General features: G+C 43.6%; 1 protein-coding gene across 1 annotated transcript in view; it reads right to left on the bottom strand.

Annotated features, from left to right (window-relative positions):
* Positions 1–16,214, bottom strand: part of LRP6 (LDL receptor related protein 6) — a 155,779-nt gene extending 139,565 nt beyond the window's left edge. Inside the window, exon 1 of the mRNA XM_003265508.4 lies at positions 16,083–16,214. Coding sequence (XP_003265556.1) covers positions 16,083–16,137 — 55 coding nt within the window. The 5' untranslated portion in view covers positions 16,138–16,214. The remainder of the gene's footprint in view (positions 1–16,082) is intronic.
* Positions 16,215–19,492: the final 3,278 nt, after the last annotated feature.

The raw sequence follows: 19,492 nt of genomic DNA, 5'->3' as shown, positions 1-19,492 counted from the left end.
CCTACCTCTAGGATCTCAGCCCTTGGAAACAAGAACCATACCTTATAACTAATTTTATCACCAATGCCTACTACAGTTCACTGCACACAGAAATATCATATACATATTTACTAATATTTTGGGGGTTTTGTTTTTAGACGAAGTCTCACTCTGTCACCCAGGCTGGAGTGCAGTGGCATAATCTCGGCTCACTGCAACCTCCGACTCCCTGGTTCAAGAGATTCCCCTGCCTCAGCCTCCCAAGTAGCTGGGACTACAGGCACCCAACACCACACCTAGCTAATTTTTGTATTTTTAGTAGCGGCAGGTTTCACCATGTTGGCCAGGCTGGTCTCGAACTCCTAACTTCAAATGATCCACCCACCTCGGCCTCCCAAAGTGCTGGGGTAACAGACGTGAGCCAACGCACCTGGCTTGACTTTTTTTTTTCTTCTTCGTGTTTCAAGATGGAGTTTAGCTCTGTCACCCAGGCTGGAGTGCAGTGGTACAATCTGGGCTTAATGTAACCTCCACCTCCCAGGTTCAAGTGATTCTCCTGCCTCAGCCTCCCAAGTAGGTGGGATTACAGGGGCCCACCACCACACCCAGCTAATTGTTTTGTATTTTTAGTAGAGACAGGATTTTGCCATGTTAGCCAGGCTGGTCTTGAACTGCTGACCTCAAGTGATTCGCCCACCTCGGCCTCCAAAGTGCTGAGATTACAGGCGTGAGCCACTGTGCCCAGCCAAAGCCAGCTAAGATTTGATGGGTTTATTTGTAAGATGTTTTTAAGTGCTTATCAAATATTATAGTTATGTAAAACTAGATTTTAGTTTTCTCTGTTAAAATGACGGATTTTCTTCAGTTATTAGTCTTTTTGTTTTTTTGAGATGGAGTCTGGCTCTGTCACCCAGGCTGGAGGGCAGTGGTGGGATCTTAGCTCACTGCAAGCACCGCCTCCCCGGTTCACGCCATTCTCCTGCCTCAGCCTCCGGAGTAGCTGGGACTACAGGCGCCCGCCACCATGCACGGCTAATTTTTTTGCATTTTTTTAGTAGAGACGGGGTTTCACCATGTTAGCCACGATGGTCTGGATCTGCTGACTTCGTGATCCACCCACCTCGACCTCCCAAAGTGCTGGAATTACAGGCGTGAGCCACGGCTCCCCGCCCATTAGTCTGCTTTTAATAAAGAGGTTATTAAAGGTTTTCCTTCGCCTTCTGAATAATCTCCACAGAAGGCAAAGATTCTGTGTCTTACCAGAATTTCCTGTGCTTAATGCTGACTTTATCATGTCCTTAATTACTTAAAACTGTATTCACACCCTTGAAAGGGTAAGGTTCTTCACCATCGCGTTACTTCCCATGCTTACTTTTTTCAATTTTTTTTTTAAGAGACAGGGTCTCACCCTGTTGTCCAGGCTGGAGTATAGTGGCACAATCATGGCTCATTGCAGCAGCACAATCATAGCTCATTGCAGCCTCAAACTCTTGGGCTCAAACGATCCTCCTGCCTCAGCCTCCTGAGGAGCTAGGACTACAGGCATGAAATCTTTTGCCCAGCTAATTTTTGTAGAGACAGGATCCCACCATGTTGCCCAGGCTGGTCTCAAACTCCTGGCCTCAAGTGATCCTCCCATCTTGGCCTCCCAAAGCACTGAGATTACAGGCATGGGCCACCGCACTGAACTAAAATCTTTTTTTTTTTTTCCGGTCACTTTTGGTTAAATATGTAGCCAAGTATTTTTTTCCACAGTGGCCCATGATCCTATTTAATCAAATGTTCAAACCTCCTAAATGATGCCTTTTGTACCAACAACTGTCTTTGAGATTTCCCCTAAGGGGCCCTAGAAAATCAAAATTTCCTTCACCTTGTAAAAGAGAGATGTTAAAAAATAATAGTTTATTTGATCAAACGTTATGGGTCATATGGAAAGCACTGTCAAAGCAAGAGAGGCTTATCCTCCCTAAGTTAAATTTGTATAGGTAAAATGTTATGAATAGGGATATTTTGGAAGTTCTATGAAGGCATAAAGCTCCTAGAAATTCATCAATGCCCTCATTGTCCATGTCTATTAATCAGAGTTCTGGTGCTGCTTTGCCTGGTATTAGACAACAGTATAATGTCATCAGTGAGAATTTTAGGGATTTTTTTTCCTCAATGTTAACTTGGTCATAATTTGACTTCTTTAATTTGAATATAATATCTTCTAGGTTGGCTAATGGTTCTCAGTTAAGAATTCACATCATTTATTTATGGAATGATATTATATAGAAGTTAACGACCTACTCCAGACTGCTAAATCTTTTTCCTTGATAATCTTGATACATTCTTGATATAGTCTCTCTCTCTCTCTCTATATATATATATATAGATAGATAGACATTCTTGATATACTCTTGACATATTCATGGTCCATTACATCTTAGGATTATACGTCTTTAGATTTTCTCTCTGCAATGAATATATTCATCTATATTCATAAATGACATGTACTAGCCACTCTTCTTTAAAATAAGGTTAATCAGCTGGGCACGGTGGCTCACACCTTAATCCCAGCACTTTGGGGGGCTGATGCAGGTTGATCACCTGAGATGAGGAGTTTGAGACCAGCCTGGCCAACATGGCGAAACCCTGTCTCTACTAAAAATATAAAAATTAGCAGGGCACAGTGGCGCATGCCTGTAATCCCAGCTACCCAGGAGGCTGAGGCAGGAGAATCACTGGAACCCAGAAGGCAGAGGTTGCAGTGAGCCAAGATTGCGCCACTGAACTCCAACCTGGGCAACACAACGAGACTCTGTCTCAAAAAATAATAATAAAATAAGGTTAATCATTATGCTTATAGATATGCTTTTGTCTAACACTTTTTTGGGTTGATTTGATTTTAGTTTGCATGCCACAAAAATTAAACTTCCTTGTCAATTTCATTATCTTTTCTAACAAATTTTCATAAGATCTTTCACTTTTCTTTTTTATTATTATTATACCTTAAGTTCTAGGGTACATGTACACAATGTGCAGGTTTGTTACGTATGTATACATGTGCCATGTTGGTGTGCTGCACCCATTAACTGGTTATTTACATGAGGTATATCTCCTAATGCTATCCCTCCCCCCTCCCCCCACCCCACAACAGACCCCGGTATGAAGTTCCCCTTCCTGTGTCCAAGTGTTCTCATTGTTCAATTCCCACCTATGAGTGAGACATGCGGTGTTTGGTTTTTTGTCATTGCAATAGGAGATCTTTCACTTTTAAGATTATCAGTAATAGGTTAATCATCACTGTTTTAAGTCTTTTGTCATCTACAGATAGTTTTCTGTTTTACTCTAATGCTTCCCTGAAAGCACTTGCAAATCAGCTACAGGCCAGAGTGTACTTGTCTTCAATAAAAAAGGGCTATGGGCCAGGTGTGGTGGCTCACGCCTCTAATCCCCACACTTTGGGAAGCTGAGGTGGGCATATCACTGGAGCCCAAGAGTTCGAGACCAACCTGGGCAACTTGGCAAAACCCCTTCTCTACAAAAAAATACAAAATTAGCTGGGCATGATGGCACACACCTGTGGTCGCAGCCACTAGGGAGGCTGAGATGGGAGGATCACTTGAGCCCAGGAGGTCAAGGCTGCAGTGAGCCAAGATTGTGCCACTGCACTCCATCCTGGGTGACAGAGTGAGACTCTGTCTCAAAAAAAAAAAGAAAGAAAAAGAAAAGCGACTATGCCAGGTAACCTGAACACAAGCTTCTGATGGCATCACTTAAATAACTCTGAGACCACACCAGTGGACTGAGTCAGGATTTCCAAACAGCTAGTAGAGAAACAGATGGGTTCGTGAGACTGCTAACACGGATCCAGCAGAACGAGAATTAATTACATAGGACTGAATAAACTGATGAAGGATGATTATGGGTTTCGTTTAAAATATTGCTGATGCCTTAGTGTCCTATTTTCTGGATATAAGGAACCCCTTTCTCTTTTCTCTGAAGCTATCTATAACTCACAACAATTTAAGGAGACTATGCTTTTGTAAACCAAAATAAACACTTACCTTTTTCTCCCCCGTCTTACTCCTCCAGAATTCAAAAACTCTTATTATTTTTATTTTCATGGCAATATAGTTATTTGCAGAGGTTCAAGGAGTCTGCCTCCTAGCTGGAAACATTACTTATGCAACCAAGGCTTTGACTGGAATGCCACATTTGAAAATATTCATTTAATCAGGTATGACCAAACACTTTTAAGTTACAGTTCACTTTACGAACCAACGCTTACAGTCCTCTTAGGAAAACTGGCCTGGTAACTGGCTTACAGAGTTCCCAGCCTTGCAGGTGAATTAAGCAAGATCACTTCCCGACAGGCTCAAAAATCCTAGAATATTTTGGGAACTTCAAGACAAGAATTCACCCAAATTTACAGGTATTGCAAGTGAAACCTGATGGTCAGTTCTTGACTTACCTTTATAGTCTCAAGAGGCATTTTAAAGTCCAATCAGATTCCTTAAAAAAACTTTCAGCAAGGCAATATTAAAAGACCTATTATATGATAAATTACTATTCTTGCTACACCTATGTAAATAATCAGGCCAAATCTAATGAGATCAACTTCTCAATGACTCTTATTCCATTGTCAACAGTGACTGATTTTGTTTTAAACAACAGGGAGACTGACCAGTGCACATCACAAGTGCCCATTACTTACTCATTGACTTGGCTTGAATAAACTTTAGTCAGGATTCTCTTCTCCCCACAAATTCCTAAACTTTGGCTTGCCCTAAGCTTAAGAAAGTAGACGCACAACTTCTTCCCTCATTCTGACCATCAGCTGACAGCAGAAAAAAAAAAAAAAATGCTTTGCAGTTAAATAGTCCTGGTCATGCAATCTGCTCACCCCTACCTATTTGGCCCACATTCCCACAAAGTTCCTGCTAGCCCTGCTTAATTCTCCTTTCTATAAAAGAAAAGCCTGTTTTGGTTTGATTTTGAAGTGTGTTGCAGATCCTGTAGTAAGCACATCCTTCTATTGCAAAAATCCTTTCAAATAAAAGTCTCTCCTTACCTAAGTCTAGTTTTGTTTTTGCTTTTGGGTTTGGTCACTTTTTTTCTTTTTTTTTTTTTGTTGAGACAGAGTCTCACTCTGTCATCCAGGCTGGAGTGCAGTGGTGCAATCTCGTCTCACTGCAACCTCCACCTACCAGGTTCAAGCAATTCTCCCTCCTCAGCCTCTCAAGTAGCTGGGATTATAGGCACCACCATGCCTGGCCAATTTTTTTGTAGAGATGAGGTTTCACTGTGTTGTCCAGGCTGGTCTCAAACTCCTAAGCTCAAGCGATCCTCTGCCATGGCCTTCCAAAGTGCTAGGATTACAGGTGTGAGCCACTGCACCTTGGCCTCAGCTTTATTTACAGTATAAGTACTGTGACAAACTACCTATTTGCAAATGCCAAAATTTACATTAATATGTATTTCCCTCTATCAAAGTCATCAGCACCTCTTTCAAAACCACCAGGTAAAATTAGGTGCATACAGAAAGTCCTGCATGAAAAATTACTGTCCAGAGTACAAACAATCTGGCCTTAGTCATTCATCTTTCTGATTTATAAAACAAAGGAGTTGGCTCAGGTAATTTCTAATACCTCTTCCATTTTCTTACTCTAGATATGAATTTAGTAAAAAGATTTAACTGCGACAGGACGATTGACAGGGCTATTCAGAAACATGAGATACTGGTGAACTACTTAGTGCTTCTCCAGCAGAAAAACAGGAACTTAAAGTATTTTTTAGGCCAGGCGCAGTAGCTCACGCCTGTAATCCCAGCACTCTGGGAGGCAGAGGCAGGTGGATCACCGAGCCCAGAAGTTCAAGGCCAGCCTGAGCAACATGGTGAAACCCCATCTCTACAAAAAATACAAAAACTTAGTTGGGAAGATCACCGGAGCCTGGGAAGGTCCAGGCTGCAGTGAGCAATGATCGCACCACTGCACTCCAGCCTGGGTGACAGAGACACCAGCTCAAAACAAACAAACAAACAAACATAGGCCAGAGTGGTGGCTCATGCCTGTAATCCCAGCACTTTGGGAGGCCGAGGCGGGCAGATCACTGGAGGTCAAGACCAGCCTGACCAACATAGCCAAACCCCTTCTCTACTAAAAATACAAAAATTAGCCAGCACGGTGACACACGCCTGAGTCCCAGCTACTCAGGAGGCTGAGGCATGAGAATCACTGGAACCCAGGAGGCAGAGGTTGCAGTGAGCAGAGATTGTGCCACTGCACTCCTGCTTGCTTGAAGCAAGACTGTTTAAAAAAAAAAAACAGATATTTTTTAACATATCAAAAGCTGAGATTCAGAAATAATTTCTCAAGGTAAAGACTCCAATAATCAAACCCACACTCATTTGAAAGTATTTAATATATCCATACAATGGATTACTCAGCCATTAAAAGGAATGAAGTACTGACACATGCAACATGAATGAACCTTGAAAATGTGCTAAGTGATAGAAGCTAGACACAAAAGGCCAAATATTTTATTCCCTTTATATGAAATATTCAGAGTAAGCAAATCCATAGAGACAGAAAGTAAATTCATGGTTACCAGAGGCTGAGGGAAGGGAGAAATGGGAAGTGTATGGGTTTTGAGGGAGCAGGGGATGACAAGCGTTCTGCAATGAGATAGTGGTGATGTTTTACAACCCTGTGAGTATACTAGAAGCCACTGAATTAGACATTGTAAAATGGAGATTTTTACTGTATGTGAATTATATCTCCAAAAAACTTGGTTTAAAAAAGCACTTGACAGGCCGGGTGCAGTGGCTCACACCTGTAATCCCAGCACTTTCGGAGGCCGAGACGGGCGGATCACGAAGTCAGGAGATCAGACCATCCTGGCTAACACAGTAAAATTCCGTCTCTACTAAAAAAAATTCAAAAAAAATTAGCCGGGCGTGGTGGCGTGCGCCTGTAGTCCCAGCTACTTGGGAGGCTGAGGCGGGAGAATGGCGTGAATCTGGGAGGCAGAGCTTGCAGTGAGCTGAGATCATGCCACTGCACTCCAGCCTGGGTGACAGAGCAAGACTCCGTCTCAAGGGAAAAAAAAAAAAGTACTTGATAGAAGGGGCTTAATGAAAAAAAAAAGAAGAAAAGAAAGAAAACAGTACTTAAGCCCAGGCATGGTGGCTCATGCCTATAATCGCAGCACTTTGGGAAACCAAGGCAGGAGGATCACTTGAGCCCAGGAATTCGAGACCAGTCTGAGCAACACAGTAAGACCCTGTCTGTACAAAAAAAAAAAAAAAAATCAAAAATGAGCCAGGCGTGGTAGCATGTGCCTATAGTGAGTGTGATAGCATGTGACAGCATGTGCAGTGAGCCGTGATAGCATCACACCACACTCCAGCCTAGGAAACACAGTGAGACCCTGTCTCAAAAAAAAAAAAACTAATTGTATTAGTGCAAGTTATATCCTAAAACCGGAAAACACATTACATAGTCCACACCTCGAATTCAATCTCAGATATGAATATGCTTATTTTTTAGTAGTCTATTTACATATCTAATCTGTGCTAAGAAATCTTTATTTATTTTGAAAGACAGGGTTTTGTCTGTGATATGGAGTGCAGTGGCATGATCACGGCTCACTGTAGCCTTGAGTTCCTGGGCTCAAGTGATCCTCCTGCCTCAGCCTTCTAAGCAGCTGAAACTACAGGCATGTGCCATCGTGACCAGATAATTTTTTAATTTTGTATAGAGATGAAGGTCTTGCTATGTTTCCCAGGCTGGTCTTGAACTCCTGACTTCAAGTGATCCTCTCGCCTTGGCCTCCCAGAGATGGGATTACAGGTGTGAGCCACCGTGACCCAGACTAAGAAATCTTTGTAATCGTTACAAATTTATAATTTAACTATAGCTAATGAACGACTGAGTCAAAATACAAAATGGTGTTCCAAATAAATATCATAAAAATTCACATCTTTTTATATCACTTTAAATATAAAATTTACTGTGCTCAGTATGTGCAAACCTCTGGTACATGGTGCATATAAAGGGGAAAAACATCTATTCTTCAAAAACTTTTCATCAAAGAGCTATTTCTGCATTAGCATAAATCTAGAAGGTTACAAATAAAGACAATATAATGTACAGCTAAGAATCCATGGTAATGAAGTTCACTCGTCACCTTTCTCAGACTTGCAAAATATAGTATCTTTAAACTGGATATATGGATATACAGTACTTAAATTACACGTACCAATAAAGCTAGTCAATAGTGAGGAAGACTCCTATCCCTTGTAGTCCTTTACTTGTAGTTTGGGTCTAGTAGTGATAAAACAATGACTAAGACCATTAGAGAAAATAGCCTCCTGGTCAAACAAATATAATTTGATAAAGGTAGGTTTCCAATATTTGGGTGACTATTTTCTTGGGGAAAAAAAAAAAAATGACAGCCGTGCGCAGCGGCTCACACCTGTAAGCCCAGCACTTTGGAAGGCCAAAGCAGGTGGATCACCTGAGGTCAGGAGTTCGAGACCAGCCTGGCCAACATGGTGAAACCCCATCTCTACTAAAAACACAAAAATTAGGTAGGCGTGATAGTGGGCACCTGTAATCCCAGCTACTTGGGAGGCTGAGACAGGAGAATCACTTGAACCCAGGAGGCAGAGGTCACAGTGAGCCAAGATCATGCCATGATCCATCTCAAAAAAAAAAAAAAAAAAAAAAAAGACTACTGCTGGTCATGTTATTTTTATTGAGAGTCTCATCAATAACTTTAGGCCTTGTGTTAATAACTTACATAACTTAATGTAGTTTTCTGCCTAAAAATATAATTTCATTTTGCATCCCCAATCTCCTCCTGAAATTAGTTCCAAAATATTTAAGCACTTATACAAGGTCCTTCCAAGCAAGATATCACAGAAACTACAAGTTATGATACCACTAAAAGGATCACAGCATCAAAGTATCAATAATTTTCACCGAAGAGTCCAAGCACATTTTAAATTTTTCTAGCCTCACACCCGAACAGCTTGAACCTTTAGTGAGAATACTCACTGCCACAAACACGAACAGCTTGAGAAACAAAAGCATATGTTAATAATACCAAATAACCTTGTTTCCTTGTATTTATGTACTGACAAATTGTATTTTAAAATAAATAATTTTAAGAGCAAACAGCCTGTTCTTAGATTGCCTAGTCTGTATATTTGACTAAATTTCAAAGTTACTCATATGAAACAGTGTTTTATTCACTGAAGTGAGGCTTACTTTACAGAAGATAAACACCCTTATCCAAAGTAAAAACATGCAATGCAGAAACTCAGTATAGCATTCAGCCATCCTGCAGAAAGAAATCCACCAACTGAATAATTGTTGTAAACAAATAATGCAATTTCTCAATTAGATGTCTTGATAAAATTATTTTGCCCATACTTAACTCTTTAATAAGTATCACAATCATTTGAACTGTCTGTTCTGTAGCTTATTTATAATAATCATCACCTAAAATAGTTAAGGCTGCAATCCTTTAGAAAATAAATTTAGGCCAGGCACGGTGGCTCACGCCTGTAATCCCAGCACTTTGGGAAGCCGAGGCGGGTGGATCACCAGGTCAGGAGATGGAGACCAACCTGGCTAACATGGTGAAACCCCATCTCTACTAAAAATACAAAAAAAATTAGCCGGGCGTGTTGGCAGGCACCTGTAGTCCCAGCTACTCGGGAGGCTGAGGCAGGAGAATGGCGTGAACCCGGGAGGCGGAGCTTGCAGTGAGCGAGATTGCACCACTGCACTCCAGCCTGGGCGACTGAGCAAGACTCTGTCTCAAAAGAAAAAAAATTTAGTAAGTGTCATTCCGTTTTGTATCAAACAAAACAGAAATTGTCATAAGTAAAAGTATTTCATGGAGCTTTTATTTCAGTTGCAGAAGAATCAAAAAAAATTCCAAAACCACTGGCCTAAAACTATCAACTGCCAAAAACAGTGCCCAGGACATAGCGACACTTAAAATGTTTTACCAACCTTTCCAGAGTATGATGTTTCTTTTAATTTGGCCATCTTAATAATAGCAACCATTTATTCAATGTCTACTATTGACTGTGCGTTGTACTACCCCTTTACAAACATTTCATCAGTTCTCACAGAAGTCTTGTAAGTTATATCCTCACCTAACATGAAAGGAAATAACTTGTCCAAAGGAACACAAAGTGGCAGAGAGTTTAACTTGGCCTGTTTAACAACAAGCCATGTCTTTCTGCTATAGTACCTTCTATATAATCTTCTCTAAATATAAACTTTCAATAGAATTTCTATGATGAAAATGATCTTTCTCAGAGTAGTTACCCACAGCCTAAATAGCACTAAACATTGTTTTTCCAGTATGCTCAAAATATTTAAACAAAAAATATACGTTCTCATAAAATATTTTCCATTAATATATCCCTTCCCAGAATCTCCTTTGATATTTAAAAGTCCTTTCTGATAGCCAAAGCATATATAAGGACACAGTAGTTCGGTACAGCAAATGGAAAAACTTTCAATTAAAGCAAAGAAAAAAATCTCTTAAAAATTGAACCATGGCCAGGCGCGGTGGCTCACGCCTGTAATCCCAGCACTTTGGGAGGTCGAGGCTGGCGGATCACGAGATCAGGAGATCGAGACCATCCTGGCTAACACAGTGAAACCCTATCTCTACTAAAAATACAAAAAAGTAATCGGGCGTGGTGGCGGGCGCCTATAGGCTGAGGCAGGAGAATGGCGTGAACCCAGGAGGCGGAGCTTGCAGTGAGCTGAGATCACGCCGCTGCACTCCAGCCTGGGCGACAGAGCGAGACTCCGTCTCAAAAAAAAAAAAAAAAAAGGAACCACAGGAAATCACTATTAGCCCTTCTGATAACAACAAGCTAAAACCTTAAAATTTAATAACCAGACAAATTATTATTTAGCCAAATGAGCAAACCTGAAGCCAGGTAAGTAAACAGGAATGACAGTATCAAATTAACTATATGAAATTGTCATCAAATATCCATGTAATACATGACAAGTTTGGAAAATAACAGGTTAAACAAAGTTAAAACCGGTCTCTTTACCTCAGGACTTTTCAGAACCCTTCATGTGTTAACATGAATTCTAATCTCCAAATAAAGTGTACAGAGATTACTCAAGGTTAAACAGCAAATTTAGAACCATAACTTAATTCTCATGATTCCCACTCCAAAATTTGTTCTACTTCCCCAAGACTTTATAACACCTGATTTTAAAGGAAGAAAAGGATCACTTCTACAGAAATACAAGATGCAAAACATCAGTGGTTTGTTCCAACAATATTTACCACCAGCCCACCAAAACAAAAAAATAGTAACAAAGAATTTTTATATAACAAGCCTCCTCAAAAACAGCTACAAAGGCCAGGCGCGGTGGCTCACTTTGGGAGGCACCTCCCAACACTTTGGGAGGCAGAGGTGGGTGGATCACCTGAAGTCAGGAGTTCGAGACCAGCCTGACCAATATGGTGAAACCCCATCTCTACTAAAAATACAAAAATTAGGCCATGCACAGTGGCTCACACCTGTAATCCCAGCACTTTGGGAGGTCAAGGCGGGTGGATAACTTGAGGTCAGGAGCTCAAGATCAGCCTGACCAATATGGTGAAACCCCGTCTCTACTAAAAATATAAAAATTATCTGGGCATGGTGGTGTGCGCCTGTGGTCCCACCTACTCAGGAGGCTGAAACAGGAGAATTGCTTGAACCCAGGAGGCAGAGGTTGCAGAGAGCTGAAATCATGCCACTGCACTCCAGCCTGGGCGACAGGGTGAGACACCATCTCAAAAACAAAAAAAAATACAAAAATTAGTCAGGTGTGGTGGCAGGCGCCTGTAGTCTCAGCTACTCAGGAGGCTGAGACAGGAGAATTGCTTGAACCAAGGAGGCAGAGATTGCAGTGAGCCAAGATCACACCACTGCACTTCAGCCTGAGCGACAGAGCGAGACTTCGTCTCAAAAAAAAAAAAAAAAAGCAAGCTAAGAAATACTATTTCACAGATTACACACACCGATGGTATTCCAAAACCTATATTCTTATCAAAAATACTTCCAGTAGAAAATCAGATATTATTTTTTCTCATCAGTACCCGAATGGAACTAAGAAAATGGTAAGGATGGCAACCTAAACTGTGAGGCCCATTAGATTAGGAAACACATTGTTTTACTCACCATCAGTACCAGAGGCCGATATATAGGAGGTATTCCATACATATTTGCTAAAAGAATGAATAATAAATCCCTGCCCCATCTTTAATTAACCTACCTTTATTAAATTACAGTACCTCTGAATCTGAGTTTCCCCACTTACAAATAAACTGGTGAGGCTCAGATGGCCAAGATCCCTTTCACTTTTAACAATGTGTGAATCTGGGCAGGGCGTGGTGGCTCACACCTGTAATCCCAGCACTCTGGGAGGCCGAGGTGGGCGGATCACCTGAGGTCGGGAGTTCGAGACCAGCCTGACCAACAAGGAGAAACCCCATCTCTACTAAAAATACAAAAAAAAAAAAATTAGCAGGGCATGGTGGTGCATGCCTGTAATTCCAGCTACTCAGGAGGCTGAGGCAGGAGTATCGCTTGAACCCGGGAGTGGAGGTTGCAGTGAGCCGAGATCATGCCATCACACTCTAGCCTGGGCAACAAGAGCGAAACTCTGTCTAAAAAAAAAAAAGAATGTATGAATCTGGCCGGGCGTGGTGGCTCACGCCTGTAATCCCAGGACTTTGGGAGGCTGAGGCGGGTGGATCACGAGGTCAGGAAATCGAGACCATCCTGGCTAACACAGTGAAACCCCATCTCTACTAAAAAATACAAAAAAAATGATTCCCAGCTCCTCTGGAGGCTGAGGCAGGAGAAAGGCGTGAACCCGGCAGGCAGAGCTTGCAGTGAGCCGAGATCACACCAGTGTACTCCAGCCTGGGCAACAGAGCAAGAATCCGTCTCAAAAAAAAAAAAAAAAAGAATGTGTGAATCTGCACCTGTAATCCTAGAACTCTGAGAGGCGGAGGTGGGAGGATCACTTGAGCCCAGGAGTTTAAGACCATCCTGGGCAACATAGCAAGACCCTGGCTCTATAAAAATTTAAAAGTTAGCCAAGTGTTACGGCACACAACTGTGGTCCCAGCTACTTGGGAAGCTGAGGTGGGAAGATCACATGAACACAGGAGGTCCAGGCTGCAGTGAGCAGCGATCATGCCACTGCACTCCAGCCTAGGCAACAGAGCAAGACCCTACCTCCAAAAAAAAAAAGAAATTCGTGAACCTGGCCACCTGGCCAAGCATGGTGGCTCACACCTGTAATCCCAGCACTTTGAGAGGATCACTTGAGGCCAGGAGTTGGAGACCAAACTGGGCAACATATCAAGACACCCCCACACCAACCCCATATCTACAAAAAATTGGGGGCATAGTGGCACGTGCCTATAGTTCAGAGCTTTGGGAGGATGAAGCAGGAGGATCACTTAAGCCCAAGACTTTCAGACTGCAATGAGCTGACTCGGTGATGAAGCAAGACTTTGTCTCTTTAAAAAAAAAAAAAATTGTGAACGTTACACAAATTAAATCTCAAATCATGAAAGCATGTGAGGATATGTCCCTGAACAAGCAAAAATTATAGCAAAAAGTAACATTAACAAGGCACTTCCTATTATTTCATTTAAAACACCCAATAACCCTGCAAACCAGTCAGGTACCATTATCCACACTACCAGTAAAGAAACTGTGACCTAGAGAAGTGGACTAGACCAGAACCACAAAGTTATGAAGTTGTGATGGTTGGGCTTTAAATCCAAGATTTTAATATTGAAATTCCCAAATCTTTCCTTTATACCTTGTCGTGATGATAGAGATAGGGTCACAGCACTAACAGTATTCCCTGGCTTTCTGCTACCAATTCAACAGGGCTACAGGACAGAAGGTCTCCCAGACTCTCACATACCCCATCACACCCAGCCAATGTTAAAGCTCCAATTCTTTGTGGGGGAAAAAAATGACCTAAATGCAACAAATCAATCAGATTTTTCTCCTTGGAGCCCAAGGTTGACTAAATATCTTTACTATAACAGAAGGTGACATTCTCAAAGAATGAATTAATTCTAAATTATGAACAAAAATCTTTTACATCAAAAGGCAGTTTTACTTCAAATAATATGTACTCACAGCTAAGTACAGTACTGTTACATATTAGAAGACCACCTTACACCATATTTTGCCACATTTAAAACGAAGAGCTCCACTTCTGAAAACTTTGCTAGTGGAAACGAGACAATTTAAACTATTACCTCTTCCAGGTCCTGTTACATAAACAAGTGCAACCTATCTAAATTCCAATAATGAACAAACCCAGCTCTGGTTTCAAAGCTGGTGTTAAACAAACGGCATTTACATCACACACTTCTCCAAGAAATACAACTAGACAACCAGAAACATCCCAAGTTGTAAGTTTCCCCACGACTCTAACCAATCAGCTGGTTCTCGTATTTGTCAACCCTATTAACCTTGTCTTAAAATATATACATATTCTTATGTCAAATATAGTTGTTTCTAACAGCTACAGCAAAATCCCTTTCAATAGAGTATGCCATAATAAAATAAGTATATACTTATGAAACCTCTCCAGTACATAACACTTCATTAAAATTTCTGCCACAAAAATCTAATGGGCACTACCTTTTCTAGGGTTTACATGTGGGAAAACTTTGTAATATGCTTAGAGTACCAAGTATAAGTAATATAACATGCAAACACAATGCTGCATTACTACAGAGTAACTGAAGAAAGCATTTCTCCTCCTCCAAAAAAAAAAGTCAGTCATTCTCATCCAAAATACATATACGCGGTACACACAAAAATATACACCTGTCACAGACTATTAGTTACTATTAGTGTTCTGTAAACTTCAATTAGTTTGGAGAACTTAACAAAAGTTTAGCTTGTTAACACCTAAAAATCTCCGGTGACCAGCGGTCACACGCCTGAAAAGAACTTATCATGAACGCCAGTGAGAACTTTAACAAACCAAAACTACAAGCCACCGTATCGAGCAGTACTTAAATTCCTCTGCTGGTAAATGCTCCACAGCCATCACTGCCATCTCAAGTTCAACACTATGTAGTTTGAGAAGAGCTGCCGACGGGCCAGTCAAAAATCTTTGTGAACTGTCACAAAAGTCACAGAGCATGTGTCAGCTTTGCAGTCCAATTCAAAACATCATAGTACCATCGAATTCAAGCGATTCCCAGAGCAAATTATCTCGAACAGCCTATGCAATTTACCAAAGTGCCAAGCAGTCCCCAGGGGTGCGGAGCAAATTATCATTTTGGTCCCAGGACCGGCTCCTCTTGAAGACACGAGGATAAATTTCCCTACTTAATGCCAACTGTACACTTGCATACTCCGAAAATAGGGGCAAGCCGTGAATACCAGAGGTTACAAGGGCAATGTTTTATTTTATTATGGGCTGAAGCTCAGAAAGCTCCCAATGCTGAAAAGCTCGACCTATAACCCCGGAGTCACTTTCCAACTGCGCTCTCACCCAGGATCATTATATCCCAAACGGAAGCCAATCATTACCTGTAACAAGGCCTGGAAAAAATAGCAAGAGTGCTTTAAAAGTTCACCTAAGAAACACCGAAACGGAGTGGGGAGTGGGTGGGGGGGCTTCGATGGATAAGGCCAACCTTAAAGCATCTCGGACTCAAACATTTTAAAAGCCAAAATACGTACAAAGACCCTTTTCCCTGGGAGACCCCAGGCAAAGAGAGGCACACAGACACTCAGTCATCCCGACAGCATGGGGTGCCAAGGGTTCCCTAAGACCAGCAGCCGGGATCGAAGCTCCGATGTGTCCGGGGAAGGTCTGGGAAGCCAGGCCAGGTCCGCATTGTGGCCGGGCGGTGCGCGCAGCCCCTGCTCCCGGGCCCCTTTCTCTCCCCCTCCCCACGACCAGGCCTCTCCCCGCTCCTCTCCCCTTCTCCCTCCCTCCGTCCCTCCCCTCCCCCTAGACACATACAACAAGGCCACCTCCCCCCGAACCCCACCAACTTTCCAATGCCCCTACTCTTCCCACCTTTCAGGAGCACACAGAAGCTGCAGGCCAGGAGGCTCCTCAGGACGGCCCCCATCTTCCCTTCTCGCGTTCTCTTCTCTCACCGGCGAGGGGTGGCCAGAAGAGGGGGAGGCGAGGAGCCGGGGCGGCCGCCGCAGCGGCAAGGCTGCACGCTCATGCTTCCCAGCTTCCCAGCGAGAGAAGAAAGAAAGGGGCACGTCAAGGTTCCGCGCGCGCCGCCGCCGCCCTCTCTACCGCGCCGCTCGGCCCCGGGCTCGCGCGACGCCAGCGTCTGCTTCCATCCCGCCGCCTCCTCCCCCGGCGCCCCGCTACCCCCGCGCAGCTCCTCATTCAGCCTCTGCCTCGCGCAGCGGCGCAGGGATACGGTCGGCGCCGCCTCCCAGGGCCTCCGCGGCCGTGTCCCTGCGCGCAACGAGCCCCCTCCCCCGGCACTGCCTCCTGTACGGCCAGGGAAAGGAGTCGGCAACCGCACGCACGGCCTCTGCCTGAGACCCTGGGAGAGGTTCTCGGCTAGCAAAGGCGAACTGGGAGGGAAGGCCTCCTCCCGGTGGCGCATTCCAGCAGGATTCTTTCCCGGACAGGCCGCTTCGGTCCTCCCCGCGGAGGGCGTGAGGCGACGTCGAACAACATTGGACCCGGCGTGGTCGGGACTACTTTCTGCGGCTCGGCCGGGCAGCCGTCTTCCCCGCTCTTTGTGCGGCCGCCGCCGGCAGGGCCAGGTGGGGCTCCGGTCTCTCGCCCCCAGCCACCTGTGACTGCCCAGCCGCGGTGCACGCGCGGGGAGCCACGGCGGATCCCGTTGCGTAGTGATCAGCTCCGTCTTCGGGGTTGGAAATCGGTTTCAGCATCCTTTTTTTGGGAGGACGGAATTTTTGAACGCTGTTTACACCGGCTTTCAGCGTGGATCTGGTGAAGGATATTAAAACGCCAATTCAAAACTGAGATTGTTGTTTTTCTCCCGCCTTCCCAGAAATACAGACTGCCCCCAGAATTAAGCCCGACCAGCTAAAGATTTCTAAACTGGCAGATAAAATTCCAAGATAAATGCCTCAAAACCTAAGAGCCAAGGGGCAATTGGACAAGACTATTTAGGATTTTACAAGTTGCATATAATAACGAATGTTTGGCATGCTTTGATTATCAATTCTCAGCTTGAGAAGGAAAAGATTCCCCAGAATCTCAGACTGTGCACAGCCTCTGCTACTCCCAGTGCACCGGGCATTCAGGAGTAATGGCCCCGACGCCCCCTGAAATCACCGGCCAGGCTTCCGTCTGGGCAGAGGCACTCCAACAGTTAACCCTAATGGAGCCATCAGATGCATCCTGCCCAGCTGTCACACGCCCTTACCTGGAGGCAGATGGGCAAGAAAGTGGAGTTGCTACTCTCAGTGACATTGGAGTTCGCTAGTGCTTGACCACAAGTTATCATATTTGACACTCAAAACTACCCTGGGGAAAGGCAGGTTTTGTTACTTATTCTTTATTGCATAGAGGAGCAAAATGAGAACCTGAGAGGTTAATGACTTACCCAGGGCCACTCAAGTAATGAATAGCAGTACCTCAGCCCAATCCAGGTCTGTGACTTAAGCCACTCCGCTCCTTCCAAGAAATGCGCGCTGAACCAAAGGTGCTGCAGGTTTGTAAGTAGATTGACAGCAGAAACAGCCAAATCACTTTCTCCCAAATTCACCTGAGAAGGTCTATTCACCGTTGATTTAAATGACCTGCTTCTAAGAACCAAGTGAGTTTTGTATTCTGGCTTCCTCAAAGCAGGAAACTAGGCCGGGCGCGGGTGGCTCAGGCCTGTAATCCCAGCACTTTGGGAGGCGGAGGCGGGCAGATCACGAGGTCAGGAGATCGAGACCAGCCTGGTCCAACATGGTGAAACCCCCCCCCCCCCCCACCGTCTCTACTAAAAGTACAAAAAAAAATTAGCCTGGCATGGTGGCACATGCCTGTCATCCCAGCTGCTCGGGAGGCAGAGGCAGGAGAATCGCTTGAACCCAGGAGGCGGAGGTTGCAGTGAGCCGATATCGCGTCATTACACTCCAGCCTGGGCAACAGAGCAAGATTGCGTCTCAGAAAAAAAAAAAAAAGAAAGAAAAGAAAGTTAACCTTCACTTTCACAGACCCCTTCCAATGTCTGGGGAGGGGCCCTTATGATATGTTCACATGGTCCTATTTGCAAAACAAAGATAATTTATTACACAAAATTGTATAAGCTTCAAGTCCCACAAAGCCTGGATCTGTCCCTATTTATAATAGAAAATGCGGTACAACCGGCCGGGCGCGGTGGCTCACGCCTGTAATCCCAGCACTTTGGGAGGCCAAGGCAGGCGGATCACGAGGTCAGGAGATCGAGACTATCTTGGCTAACACGGTGAAACCTCGTCTCTACTAAAAATACAAAAAATTAGCCGGTCGTGGTGGTGGGCGCCTGTAGTCCCAGCTACTCGGGAGGCTGAGGCGGGAGAATGGCGTGAACCCGGGAGGCGGAACTTGCAGTGAGCCGAGATTGCGCCACTGCACTCCAGCCTGGGCGAAAGAGCGAGACTCCGTCTCAAAAAAAATAAAAGAAAAGAAAAAAGAAAATGCGGTACAACCTAAATCAGACTGTCAACGTAAGTAGGGGAATGAGATATTACACACTGCTGAAAAATAATAATTTAGAGGATTATGCAAGAGTGTTGAATGTTTATAGTGAGTTAAGCTTTTTTTTTTTTTTGAGACGGAGTTGTGCTCTTGCTGCCCGGGCTAGAGTAAAATGGCACAATCCTGGCTCACCACAACTTACCCCTCCCGGGTTCAAGTGATTTTCCTGCCTCATCCTCCCGAGTAGCTGGGATTACAGGCATGTGCCACCACACTCAGCTAATTTTGTATCTTTAGTAGAGACGGGCTTTCTCCATGTTGGTCAGGCTGGTCTCGTACTACCGACCTCAAGCGATCCGCTCGCCTTGTCCTCCCAAAGGGCTGGGATTACAGGCGTGAGCCACCGCGCCCGGCTGAGTTAAGCTTTCAAAAAGTAAAAGTGCATGTACATTTGATTATAGCTATGTAAAATAAAAATATATATAATATACAAACATAAATGCACACACATATATATAGCACATATTTGAGCAAAGACCAAAAGTAAGTGCACTAAAATAGGCATTAGGATGGTGAAATAATATGAGATGTAGTTTGCTTTTCTGTTCTTCAATTTTGTTTAATGTACTATATATTTACTACACATTTTTAAAAGATACTTAAGTGAAAATCTATAGCTTAAGCTTAAGCCCTAGAGAGAATGCCATTATTATTACATAACTAATTTGTTTCTCATTCTTTTAAATGCCGATCAGATACCAATCACTATGTTAAGGGTTGGGGATATAAAGATGAGCGTAATCATAGTCCCTACCCTC

The sequence above is a fragment of the Nomascus leucogenys genome, chromosome 23 (assembly GCF_006542625.1).
Source record: "Nomascus leucogenys isolate Asia chromosome 23, Asia_NLE_v1, whole genome shotgun sequence".
NCBI lineage: Eukaryota > Metazoa > Chordata > Mammalia > Primates > Hylobatidae > Nomascus > Nomascus leucogenys.
Note: the sequence above shows the minus strand (reverse complement) of the source record. Positions and strands in the feature narration are given on the sequence as shown.